At 39.6% G+C, this 13,984-nt stretch overlaps 1 protein-coding gene across 2 annotated transcripts in view; it reads left to right on the top strand.

Annotated features, from left to right (window-relative positions):
• The window catches only part of tbc1d19 (TBC1 domain family, member 19), an 87,559-nt gene that overhangs the window by 25,266 nt on the left and 48,309 nt on the right, over window positions 1-13,984 (top strand). For both annotated transcript variants that reach the window (XM_080189165.1, XM_080189156.1), the window contains exons 5-11: window positions 1,064-1,138; window positions 1,265-1,328; window positions 2,510-2,556; window positions 5,052-5,162; window positions 6,038-6,110; window positions 9,330-9,368; window positions 11,703-11,815. In XM_080189165.1, the coding sequence (XP_080045291.1) occupies window positions 1,064-1,138; window positions 1,265-1,328; window positions 2,510-2,556; window positions 5,052-5,162; window positions 6,038-6,110; window positions 9,330-9,368; window positions 11,703-11,815 (522 nt within the window). The remainder of the gene's footprint in view (window positions 1-1,063; window positions 1,139-1,264; window positions 1,329-2,509; window positions 2,557-5,051; window positions 5,163-6,037; window positions 6,111-9,329; window positions 9,369-11,702; window positions 11,816-13,984) is intronic.

Below are 13,984 nucleotides of genomic sequence, written 5' to 3'. Positions count from 1 at the left end.
AGAGTTACGTTATTCTGACTACAAAAAGGAAGGTTGTTTGTCTTTGAGGGGATGAGAGAAGAGGGGGAGCAGCTGGGTGGTCAAGGGCCCAGGCGCAGCAGGACATCACAGTAAAATTGCAACTGAACCCCAATGCCACAAGTGACACCTTGGTCTGATTTTCAGGTGGCAAGTGCTCAGCATCCATCATCTGGAGAGTCGATTCAGAGCACATTCCCACTGACTCTGACACATCCACTACCATTTTGTGCCCTTGTGAGCGTTGATTGGTGGCAGGCTGGACTTCCATTTGCACTTGAAAGGAAGTTCTGTCTTAGGGAGCTGTAAGCCAATCAGGTTGGAGCAGTGTCTGGACAAAGGTGCAAAGGATAGTGCAGACTTCTAGATGCCCTTTAAATATGGCACCGAGATCATTGACCCTGTGAGTTAACAAGGGGGACAATAACTTCCTGCTTGTCCCAACTGTGAGAATGGGCAAGCTCCTTTTAGATACACAGTTAGTTAGATGAACAGTGCAGGATTGCACATGGTCAACTGTCCTGGCCACCCCAGAGAAAATTTACTTCCACCTCTGCAGTCACCATTGAACTTCTATCCCAAAGTAGAAGATTCCAGCCTCAGTTTCCAATTTTCAGACTGTCTTTTTAAAAAAATGAGCTGTCAGAAATTCAGGTTAATAGAACATTCTGGTTGGTACAATGCCAGATAACCACACAGAAACTAGAGTTTCTCACTGCCTAAATAAAAGCCTTGAGGCAGTTCAATTCAGTTACTATAGCATCATGTTACATGTAATGCTTAATTTTTTTCTTGAAGATACATAAACTAATACTCCAGTAGTTTTGTCTTTGTGTTCATATTCCATTATAGCTAATTTATTTATTATCTTTTCCAGTTAAGAGAAAACTAATTATAATAATGTGCAATAATAGTGATGTTGATGCAGTACTGATTTAAATGTTAAGTAAGGAAATATCAGCGTTCATAAAGCTGGATGTAGTGTATGCATATGCAGCTCTAATGTTCATGAACATGTCTTCTGATAATGTCCTTTTTTTTGCAGGTGAACTGGGAAAAGCGTGTTCTGAAAAGTTTAAACAGTATGTGCACAGAGCTGGCTATCCCTTTAGCAAAAAAGGTATAGAACAAATCAATTGCTTTAGTCTTTAGTATGAACTTTTTATGGCTAAGTGAAACGCTGAAACATAAAGATCAAAGCCATTGAATAATAGTTAATTCAAATCATATTCTTTCTCCATTATAGAGATCAACAGATGAGCAGAAAGAACTTTTGAACAAATGGAATGAGATGGGGACTGATGAACCAGGTATATGGTAACAAATATTTGGGTGACGTGAAATAGTCACTGCTGCGACGTTGGAACTTGGGCATCTGATATTTTGCCAAATTCTGATTTGAAAAATGTGCTCACCGATGTTTCGTACAGTTGCAGTGAGACTGTTTAGTCGATTCACTTTGTATGATTTAATCTGGATTTTGTCATTTGAGTGACTTCTTCAGATTTGAAACTAATTATGTTTTGGGGGACAAGGTGGCAAAATGCATTTTCATCTTTGGATATGTAGTCAGAACCAGTCTAACAAGAACAACAGCACAAAACGGTAGTTCAAGTGGCTGGTATGGGAAAGTGGGGAAGTGGGTTCATAGCAATCTTTTTTCCAAAAGTTGTGTCTGAGGCACATTGTTTTTGGCAGGATGCTAGGGCTTTCACTCAGAATCTAACCATGGTATACCTGTCCTGGGTGTGCTTGATGCTTACATTGGGCTCCCAGAATGTAAAATACTCCATTCACCAGTACCGAATAAATTTTTTGTGCATAAAACAGATGTAAAAACTAAGGGCAAAGAAGTGTTTCAGAATTGCTATTACTCAGTAATTAGTGATCTAGATAATGTACCATTTTTATTTAATAAACTTTTAACATTTCTTTACAGTAAGTTTTTACAGCAATTTAAGACCCTCTTTTAATTGTTTCTGATATGTTTTTAGCATGGTGTCCCCATTTAGTTGATCATGTCTCTGTGAAGCACATTCAAATGTTTCTTTATGTAGTTACAATTTATTGTTGAGCACTGCATAGACTGATGAACTGAAGTTGTCCTTTAAATAATTTAGATTATCATGTAAGATTAATTGAAAGGAATTACAGCAAAACATATCAAATTTCAAGATGCCACAAATCCATGTTGAGTCCTATGCATTTGGTGCAAAGTTAGATTATATATTTCCTTTACTTGCCATGTGTAATGTGAAAACAGTCAATCAAAGCTGCTTAGTGAACACACCATACTGCTATTCTGCTTATATTACTAGAAATACAATTTAAATGTTGCTGTCTGAGGGAATCACACATAATGTTGTTACTTCACGTTATGAGTATTCTGATGTTGTGCCTCTCCCAGCTAATTGATTTTCTATTACCAAATAAGTATCTGTTGCTTTTTGAAACCACTGGAACAAAATTCTTGGACATATTCTTTTCCTAGATTTGAGTCACTTCCGACCTGTCTATGCTCCTAAAGATTTTCTAGAGGTAAGATTTCCTACCTGATCTGACAATTATCCGCAGTCAAAAAATCAGAATTCTAGATTGATTTGTTATTTTGAGTGTGATATCATTAACTTCTGCATCATTACTTTTTCAGTGTTTGATCTAAAACTTTAGCAAATAATATTGGTATGAAAAACTGAGAGTAAACATATTTAGTTATCTGGAAAGAAATTTAATTATTTGCTTTTTGATATATCTTTGTCAAATTATTATCCAACTATGGTAGTGAAAAAGTAACAAACATTCAAATGTGATACTCTGCGACTGATGGCCTGTAAACACTTCTAATGCTGTTCAGCATCGGGAGGTTTCTGGAAATGGATACTGGGTGGCAGATGCACAATAGTAACATCAGTGGTGGGAAATTGTGCATGTGCCAGAGGATGGAGTGAAAGCCCAGTTCCTATTCAGTCGCTGGAGATACAGTGATCGAAATGTGTTTCCCTTCAGAATATAGCTGTGAGGAGGGCACTCCCAGTATGGAAGTTTTCATGTCCTCCTTCTAGCTGGGCAGCCGCAACAGGTATCACTTTGTGAGAGCAGGCCTTCTGGCTGCTGTAGAGATGCAAGTGCCTTCTTCCACCCTACCATGATCAGGGTTAGACTTGAAGCCTGGATGCTGATCAAAATTTTTATCCAACATTGGCCTGAATTTTGAGTTGCTCACCACATAAAGAATGTTGCTTACAAAAATCTAGCAATCCATGTAATTTGGATTTCTACTTGTCACCAGCTTGAATCTGGTGCTAAGTCAAAGAGGTTTCCAGATTTCGATTGGAGAAATGTCGATTCACTGATTGCAATTCCTGGATTTCCACAATGAACTGTGCCTTTGTGAGCTCCAGAAGTTGCTGTTAGTTTCAGAGGATCAATAATGATGAATGCTGACAGTTTCACCGCCATTACTGCTGCAAAATCTGTGCCATTATATTTGGCCAAATGTGGAATGTTTCTCTTGAACTCCTAGCATTTCAACTCCTCCCTCGCCCAGAAGTGACAGTGTTGACACTCTTAAAGGAGTTGACCACTTCCTAATGCCAACAGAACCATGGGTTGAATTGTACGGTCCCTGCCAGCAGGTTTGAAGGCAAGACGACTCATAAAAACATAGCGAGATTTCGCTACTGCATACCTGTCCACCGTTATCCGTCTTCCATTTTAAGGGGACAGCGAAGGCATTTGGGAGTCCACCCACCTTTTGAGGCCCTAATAATGGCTAATTAAAGACCACTTAGTTGCTTCATCCCACCCCTGCTGCATTTTATATGTGAAAGGGGAAGGCCCACAGCAGGTGGGTAGCCTGGCAGTTTTACTGTCGAACTTGTGTCTGGCAGGGGGTGGAAGACCTCATGTGTTCATTGCAGGCATCCTCCCCACAAGGTCATGGCCCACCTTTAACCCTCCTCTCTCCAAGCCTCAGAAACTTGGCCCCCTCAGATCTGCTCACTGCAGCCTGCAAGCAAGCCCTGCCAATGCCCTCATCTTACCTAAAGTGTGGGCTTTATTAGTTCCTCTTCTTCAGTAACTGCCTACAGTCTCAGCATTGGCTACCATTCAAACCTGGAGCTGTTGTGACTAGACACTGCTGACTACTCTGGTCATCAGCTCTCTGAGATGGACTACCTCCCCAGATGGGGCAGATATCTTGCCCTTGGCCAAGTAGCACCCAACTGAGCATTAAATGGGGTAGCCAGTCCTGGTAGGGAAGTGTTCCCCATCGACTATTTCGAGCGGGAAACCTGATCATCCCAAAAAATCTTGCCTAATGAGCTTTGATGTCTGGCAGTTGCCATGTGTCAGCTCTACATATTTGTGCCTCTTCTATGTTTGCAAACTGTTCCATTAGAATTATTTAGAAATTCTATGTGACTTTGTTTCATTCAAATACACCATTAAATCGCCATGGCATTACTCAGTGAATCTGCAGTCAAGCTGCCCAAAGAGGGGGTGCTTCAGGGCTTAGAGTTAAAAGAACAGTGAGTATTTACAATGAAATAATTCTGAAAGTAGTTTATACACCATCTCCCAAAAAGATAGTAAAGTGTTTTTTGATTACTTTCTGGAAAAAACATTTTTCTTATCATCTAGATGGATAAATGTGTTACTTTTGAATAAGCAAATAAATTTCTGCCTTTAATAATGAGAATTAACTTTTCCATTTTTACCAACTTATTTAGCTCATGGCTATTTATAGGAAAGACCAAGAAGTATGGAAAACATTATTTTACACTTCGTTTTAATTGATAAAGAAAGGAACGTCTAAATTTCTCCTCAATGTATTTAGCTAATCTTTCAGTAAACCATTTTTATTTGAAGATTTCTATTCAGGAGCTCCCTCTGAACTTGAATTATTGCTGGCATGCAGGGTGCATGTTAATTGCATTTCTGTGCAGCAAGAAGCAGTTTTTGGAAGAAAATAAATGCAAGGATAGACTATATATGATTTTTTTATCCCTGTGTCTTCATTGTTCTTTCAGGTACTAGTTAATCTTCGCAATCCAAATTATGATGCTGGTGACCCAACTGGTTTGCGTGGCAGCTGGGGTTTAATCAGCATTCCTTTGCCAGTAAAAGACCTTTCTGAGTTGGTAAGTGGAATTCTATCTGGAAAAACTATTTGGTGAATTTATTAGGAAATTCTAGTTGGAAAATATTGTTCTGCCAATTTTGGTCCGTCAGTGAATAGACCAAGGTTCAAGAAGTTGGATATGGAAAATACCTTAAGGCCAAGAAATCTTGCAAGATGTCAAGATCCTTCCCACGCTTTCCTACTCCTTACCCCAGCCGCATATTTGCAGTATTTGTGAGGATTATTTCTTCAGTTCACTTTACCCTCTTCCAGTAGTAAAATTCTGATGTTATGTTGCCTGTGCATTTAAAAAGTGTGATGGAAAGACACTAGACCCGAATGTCACACATCAGAGAATGTTGTAGGTAGTCAGATAGGAAATTATTGATGCTTTGATGCAATCTTTTGAATATCATTGAATATAAAATTTCTGTGTGAGGACTAGCAGTTCCCAATGTCAGCAGTCTGTTCAAGAAGGGATAAGTCAGCCAACCAGAAGGACCTAGCCTGGAACCATAAAAGACCAGCTCTGTCTAACAAATGGAGTTCCTTGAGGAAGTAACAGTATATTGATGTAGGGAATGCTCTAGATGTTTTTATCGGTAAGATTTGTGTGAGCTAACTTAGAATCTTATTTGTCCACCCATTCCTCTGTTAACTGGCTTTCACTTGGATCTTCTTTTGGCATGTTTGAGGTCAGGAACTTGCTGTTCAGTTCTGAAACAGAACTGTGTCCAATCATTCCATGATGCAGTATGTCGGAGCACAAAAATGCCCTGGTGCCTTAAATCTGCTTCTTGAGACTATTGTGTTCTGAAAAATGTTTTATATATCAAAGTCTTATTCAATGCATACAAACCATTTGATTAAATTTTTCTTATTTATTATATGAAGAGGGATCTATTTACTGAACTAGGTTTAAACTATGAACAACTTGGTGTTGATGATTCGATGCAGATCCCGAATGGTAAGTACTTTTAATTGTTTAATTTTTTTGAGTATTTCAGGAGTTCTTCATATTTGTGGCTTTTTTTTCTCAAAATAAATAATAGATTGGATAACTGATCATTCAAACCAGCCTTATTTTATCCTGAACAGTAACACATATTCTATGGATACAATCATTGTTTAGTTTTATTTGCATTGTCAAGATTAGGAGCTAATTTTGTAGGGAATCCTAGACACAAAGCTGTGCTGTAATAGGTTTGTGAAATGGCGTTGTTTGGCACCAACATATGGCTCTATTGCGTAAACCAAATAATTTATTTTAAGTGGTATAATATTTTACATCAAAGTTTACATTTCTGCTACCAACTGATTTCTACATCCTTCCATTCCAGATTTTGGGAGTAATTTTGCAGAGTGAGGTTGACAGTGTAAGGTTTCATGTGAGAGTGCTGCAGCATTGTAACCAGTGGCCTAGTTGGAGGGTGGGGGGGGCGGTGTGTGAGCATGCAGGGAGAGTGACCGCTGCCCCCGAGCACATTTTTCAGAAGTGGTGCCTTTTATATTCACTAACTCTCACCCACACACAACCCCCTGACTGACAGCTTGATAAACCAATCGGGAGCATGACTCCTCACCTACGAACTGACAAGTTTATGGAGAGGCTGGAACCTGTATTAGGAATATACATAACCTAGGAAATGAATGGCAGAAACACTCATGTAAAGTGCAGTGAGGTGAACGGATAAACACACCAGTACTTGTTTGTTAATTACACTGTATCTTTTAATTCTGTCACAAAGTTGAGCCAGAAGTTATGAAGTTGAAATATCCCATTTCTGTGTTGAAATTAACTATCTCGTAGCAGTTCTGAGATTATAGTGTCAGAGAAAAATATTAATTGTCCTTCCTACTGTCTGCAAGTGTCCATATGAGGGGATTTTGAATGCCTTCCGAACTTCGTGCACGGAATTCATTAATTACAACCTACCTGTGATTATTAATTTTTTGAAAAAATGTATATTTTGTGGTTGTATATTGTGGTTGATGCAGAGGACCCACAACCAACCCCCGACTGATAGGTTGATAAACCAATCCGGAGCATGGCTCCTTACTCAATAACTCCTGACCATACCAAACCTGACTGACAGCTCGACAAGCCAATCCTAGGATGATACGTCACCCCCCCTCCCCCCTGCTCCGTCAATCCGGTACACAGGACCTCACTTAGTGCTGACTGACAGCTGAGTTCACCAATCACTGCATGGCACGTCCACAAGCTCCGCCAATCTGGACACACCTCCTCAAACCCGCTCCTTCAGTGGGATGGCCTGGTCTACAGATGAACATTGGGAATCAGCAGTCATCATTTTTCAGAAGGGGTGCTTTTTCAAAAATAAATGTTTTTATAAAGGAAAGAAAATAAATCACTGAGAAAAGAACGGTTGTTTTGTGTGTGACGTGATGACGCCAGCACGGGGCAGGGCCTGGACAGGGTGGGCGGGGATTGGCGAAATAGTAATGAGAGGGCGGTCATTTTTATTTTGTGACACAGTTTTTATGTGCTCGGTCCCCCTAACCTTCAAACCTGGCTATGCTACTGATTGTAACCCTAATTATATGATTGGCACTTGTTGCTTTGTGCAAAATTCACACCCATTTTCTTATTTACTTTATCATCACCAGCACCTGCAAGTTCCCCGACAAACCGCACAACATTCTAACTTGGAACTATATTGCTGGTCCTTTACTGTTGCTGGGTCAAAATCCTGGAACTCCCTCCCTAACAGCACTGTGGGTGTTCCTAAACCATAGGTACTGTAATGGTTCAAGAAGGTGGCTGACCAGGACAATTAGGGATGGGCCTAACCAGCATACTGTGAATGAATAAGTAAAAATAAAGTTAAGTGCTACAATTTTTTAGTGTTTCTTGTAGTATTGTCACCTTAGGGATATACATCTGCTGGAATTGTCTAATGTAATGTTTGTTGCAGTAGAATATTTTTTAAGTTAAATGCAATCAGGTCTATCATAAACTTTAAAAAAGTTTATTTTACTTCAAATATGGAACTGCTATTTGTTTCTTGCAGTATGATGGTTTTAGAAATAGAGGTATGGAGTAAATAATAAATTTGTATAAAACATTGGTTAGGATATAGTTGAGTATTGTGTGCAGTTTTTGGGGCACCCTCTCATCCCCACCTGATAGAAAAGGGACCAACTCGGCGCACAGACTGGTGACCACTCCCCACTCACCTCCGTGGACACGGAACCTTGTTCCACACTCCGTTCCCCTATCCGCAACGGCATGGAACCTTCCCAGTAGAAGTCCCTTGGCAGTTCCCCTGGCAATTGCCTGGTTATCACTCAGGAAAGACCCTCTTTCTCCTGGGGGCTGTTCTTTCCTGTATGGTCTTGGCAGGTCTTCTTTGCCAGCTCCCCATTTGATCAGACCTGTTGTAAATGCCAGTGGTGGAGTTCCTTACATGGGGGAATGATACAGTGGGCAGACTTGCTAATGACATATAATTGTATGATAATAGGTTTCCTGACTTTTTATGGCAGGAATCCCATTACATCATTGGTGAGAGGCAGGGACTCTCAACTGGAAATTTTGCTGACATTAATTGGGCTCTCTGCCGCCTCCGACTTTCTCACTTGCTGTAAACTGAGGTGGGAAATCCCCCCAGCGACTTGGGTGGTTATGAGATACTGGCACCTTTTTCATTGGAAAATGTACACTTAATTGCGGTTTTTTTTTCAAATGAAGGATGAGTAGGCAAAAAAAAATTTCAACATTAGAGGACTCAGTATTGAGGGGCCGTCAATTTAAAATTAACATAAGGAAGGACAGTAGGAGAAATTTATTTTGTAGAGGCGTTTGGGGCATGGCATGCTTTAGCGAGAAGAGCAGTGGAGTGAATATTGGATTGCACAAGCAAGACATGATGGACTGAATGTCCTCATGTGCTGTAAACTTCTGTGGTTCTAAATGCAGTAATTTATGTCAGAATAACTCCAGATTTGTAAACAAAAACAAAATGCTGGAAAAACTCAGCAGTGCTGGCAGCATTCATATGACTCCTTCAGAGCTTTTAACTTCAGATTTGCAGCATCCACAGTATTTTATTTTTATTTTCCTGGATTTGCAAAGTTTTGTTAAATGACCTGAAGACTTTAAGGAAAATGTGGAATTACTTTCTGTTTCTGATTATTACAATATTTAAATTGTTGCTTACAGAACTGTTTGAAAGTGAGTACATACGTCTTGGACAAAGAGGTAAGAAAGAACCCATTGGAAACTAATTAGAAATGCACAGATAACCTGATCTTTTTTGCATGTCAAGTCCCATGTGCTAAAAGGAATTGCAAGAACATAGAACATTACAGCTCAGTACAGGCCCTTCAGCCCTCGATGTTGCGCCAACCAGTGGAACCAATCTAATGACCCCCTAACCTAAACTATTCCAATGCTATCCATATGCCTATCTACAGACCATTTGAACGCCCTTAAAGTTGGTGAGTTCACAACTGCTGCAGGCAGGGCATTCCACGACCTTACTACCCTCTGAGTAAAGAACCTACCTCTGACATCCACCCTATAATTACCACCCCTTAATTTAAAGCTATGTCCCCTTGTGTTAGCCATCTCCATCCGAGGTAAAAGGCTCTCACTGTCCACCCTATCCAATCCATTGATCATCTTGTATGCCTCAATCAGGTCACCTCGTAACCTTCTCTCCAATGAGAATAACCTCAAGTCCCTCAGCCTTTCCTCATAAGACCTTCCCACCATACCAGGCAACATCCTGGTAAACCTCCTCTGCACCCTTTCCAATGCTTCCACATCTTTCTTATAATGCGGCGACCAGAACTGTACACAATACTCCAAGAGCGGCCGCACCAGAGTTTTGTACAGTTGTAACATAACCTCACAGCTCCGAAATTCAATCCCTCTACCAATAAAAGCCAACACACCGTACGCCTTCTTAACAACCTTATCAACCTGGGTGCCAACTTTCAGGGAGCTATGCACATGTACCCCGAGGTCCCTCTGCTCGTCCACACTACTAAGAGTCCTTCCATTAGCCCTATATTCTGCACTCCTGTTATTCTTACCAAAGTGAATCACCTCACACTTTTCCGTATTAAACTCCATCTGCCACCTCTTGGCCCAGCTCTGCAGCCTCTCTATGTCCCTCTGCAAACTGTAACATCCATCCTCACTGTCTACAACTCCTCCGACTTTGGTGTCATCAGCAAATTTACTAATCCACCCTTCTACACCCACATCTAGGTCATTTATAAAAATGACAAACAGCAGTGGCCCCAAAACAGATCATTGAGGTACACTACTTGTAACTGCACTCCAGGTTGAATATTTCCCATCAACTACCACCCTCTGTCTTCTATCAGCTAGCCAATTCCTGATCCAAACTGCTAAATCACCCTCAATCCCATGCATCTGCATTTTCTGCAATAGCCTACCATGGGGAACCTTATCAAACACTTTGCTAAAATCCATAAACACCACGTCAGCTGCCTTGCCCTTATCCACCTCTTTGGTCACCTTTTCAAAAAACTTGATAAGGTTTGTGAGGCACGACGTACCCTTCACAAAACCGTGTTGACTATCTCTAATCAATTTATTTCCCTCTAGATGATTATAAATCCTATCCCTTATAATTCTTTCCAAAACTTTGCCCACAGCAGAAGTAAGGCTCACTGGTCTATAATTCCCAGGATGGTCTCTACTCCCCTTCTTGAACAAGGGGACAACATTTGCTATCCTCCAGTCTTCCGGCACTTTACCTGAAGCCAATGACAACATGAAGATCAAAGCCAAAGGCTCTGCAATCTCCTCCCTAGCCTCCCAGAGAATCCTAGGGTAAATCCCATCTGGCCCAGGGGACTTACCTATTTTCACACTCTCAAGAATTGCCAACACCTCCTCCTTATGTACCTAAATCTCAATCTCATCTAGTCTACAAGAGATGTGAAAGCTTGAGTGATTGCCTAGAAAAAGAGTGACAAGTTGCTTTTGGTTATTCATGCTCATACTCGAGCTGATTACAGGATCATAGACAAGCGTCTGGGAGAAGATACTTTGTCCACTCATTTTATTTCATTAATTATGTGTGGTGTAAAGAGGATTAATGAAGAGAAAATAGTAAAGTGGTGCGCTTAAAATAGATCTTACTTTAGGGAACATCAAAGTTTCTGACGTTTTTTAAGAAAAAGTGTAACAGTTTTTAAGAATTGCTTGCTTTGTCTCTAGGCCAATTATTACAGAAAACTTGTATATATGACCTTGAAGAGCTGTAAAAAGGTGAACATGGTTGACTAAACTAATAAAAATATACAATATGAATGTTTATAGATGTTATTTGAAGGATAATGCACATAGAACAATCAGCATATATTTTACTCTAACTATGCTGAAAGTATAGAAATTGTATTTCAAGCAAATGTGGTCACAACCAGCCTTGTTCCAGTTCCTTATTTTGTATTTCCTTTGCATCTCCCTTCATTAGAGAGTATTCTAACAGCCTATACATGGCTTTTGATGTTAGTTCAACTTGTCATGCAAAACTTATCTTTTGTTTGCTTATAGTTTTGTCTGAACAAGATAGTGCTGCAGCTCAGCAGTACATTCGACAGGGTTGTCCCACAGGGCTGCGTGCAGATATGTGGGCTCTCATTCTGAACATTGACAATCAACTGGAGGTAATGAACTACTGATTATGCTTACTTTTGTGAATCCATGTTGTTAATACTGCAAATTTTTGTTTGAGCATTATTTTGGTATATGCATGGCATTATTTGATGCCATTACATCTTAAAATCAGGCCATTCCACTTTCATGCACTGGGAATTTTGCAGTTTTATTGATATTTTATAAAATTCAAATTGTTACAACATAGAAAGAAACTCTTCATCATCCCATAAAGCCTACACTGATGTTTTGCACTAAGTAATCCATTTACTCTAAATGCACTTTCTTAGTCATTCATGTGACTTTTTCATGTTGCTCTTTTTCAAGCAACTAATTTCCTTTTAAAATAATTTTTGGACCCTGTTTCAACATGTTTTAAGGACCCTATTTCAAATAAGGACATTTAAGATGGCACTTCCTTTCACAATGCAATAGTAATGGTGACTGTGACAACTAACGATTGTTGTAAAAACCCATCCAGTTCACTGGACCCACAACAACCAGGTTGATTCTTAACTGCTGTCTGAAAGGCCAAGTAAACCAGTTGGTTCAAGAACAATTAGGGATGGGCAACAAACCCTGACCAAGTCAGTGATGCCTATATTCCTTGAAAAATTTTAAAAAAGCCAAGAGAGTTGAGAGAGTTGAAAGATTAAAAAAAAGTCCCAAGATCCTAGGAACAGTGACAAGAAAATTAATGGACAAAAGCACAGGCTTGGGATTTAGGATCAATGGCAAGATCTAAGAAGATTAAAGGCAGGATTTAGAACGGTGTTTGAAGTACATGGGCAATTTGTGTTGGTTCTGGGATCAGGGTGTACTTAAAGTACTACCCAGAGATTTGTGAGCACTGGTGAAGGGGATTTGGGAGAGAAAATGTGGTGTGCTGTTCAAAAGTCCATTGATGGAAGGTTGGCTGGGAGGCCACACAGGATGGCAACTGCCTTGCCCACCACGAGTTAAATACCAGCAGTAGTGGGATGACACCTTTAAGTGACCAAAAGTGTTTGAATTTTCCTCTTTGTGGGAAGACCACTCGATAGCTTCCCTGCCTCAGAATTGATTGAGTCTTGGAAGGAAGTAGGATCTTAACTTTGGACTCTTCTGTCCGTCAGTACTCACAATTATTAAAGAGCAAATTGGACAGCAACTTCTATCAACCACGCAAGTGCAGTTAAAGACAGATATCAGGTAGTTGCTGTCTTGTATTGTTGGCTGTTCCAAAAAGTTTTGCTGTAATCTTATCTTGCCGAGAGACTGCATTGAAACACATGGAATTCAAGTACGAAAATGTGCTACCTTTGTGGTAGGCAGTGACAGAACTTGCCAGAAAAAGTTAGGCCTTATTCATTTCAGTTCAAGTAAATTTTGAATGGCAACATAAGTCTTAATTATTGCCTATCTGACACTGAAAATTAATTGTTACGTGTGTGGTGATTCATTCCTTTAGATTTTAATTATTGTTGGGTATTTAAAAAAACATTTAAAATTATTTCTGTGTTTTTTAATCATATCCTTTCTTCCCTCCACTTATTTCACTTTCTGTGCATAATTTGGCATTGAACTAACTATTCTAACTTGCACTTCATGGGCCATAGTTTATGTGGCTCAGTAAAAATTCTTCAGTGTGATTAACTAAGGAAATAGGCAGTTGCTGGCTGTGTTCACAGAGGTCCTGGGTCGGCAGGTCCTCTGAAGAAGGGGCTGCACCAAATAGATTTCTAATCACCACGTGTTCTGGTGCAGAAACACATAAAAGTCTCACAGTAGGTATATAAAGGCCTGTTTTGTTCATCATTAAATGCAAAACCTGTAAGAGGTGACTCTGTTATCATCAAGAAGTATAACCCATCTGGTCCTATTCCCATATCCACCTGCCTGCATTTTGATCTCCTGAAAAATAAATGTTTGACTTAATGTTGGAAAACATAAAAAAAATTTAAACAAATTCAAGGTTACATTAATGCTTTTTTTTTGTTTGCATTTAAAGATTGTTGATAAAAAATTGCACATCTTTAAATGACTTAATTGTAGCTTTAATCTTTCGTTGGGTTTTCAGGCAATCTGACTCTAATTACAAATACAGAAATAAAATGATCTAAGCATCAAATGCCATGATTTTTAATTGTATTAAATATTCAGGAACAAGACTAAATTAAATCTGAAATAATTTTACTTAA

The sequence above is a fragment of the Carcharhinus amblyrhynchos genome, chromosome 1 (genome assembly GCF_965287045.1).
Source record: "Carcharhinus amblyrhynchos chromosome 1, sCarAmb.v2.hapA, whole genome shotgun sequence".
In the NCBI taxonomy this organism is placed as follows: domain Eukaryota; kingdom Metazoa; phylum Chordata; class Chondrichthyes; order Carcharhiniformes; family Carcharhinidae; genus Carcharhinus; species Carcharhinus amblyrhynchos.
This window is presented reverse-complemented; position numbering and strand designations above follow the sequence as displayed.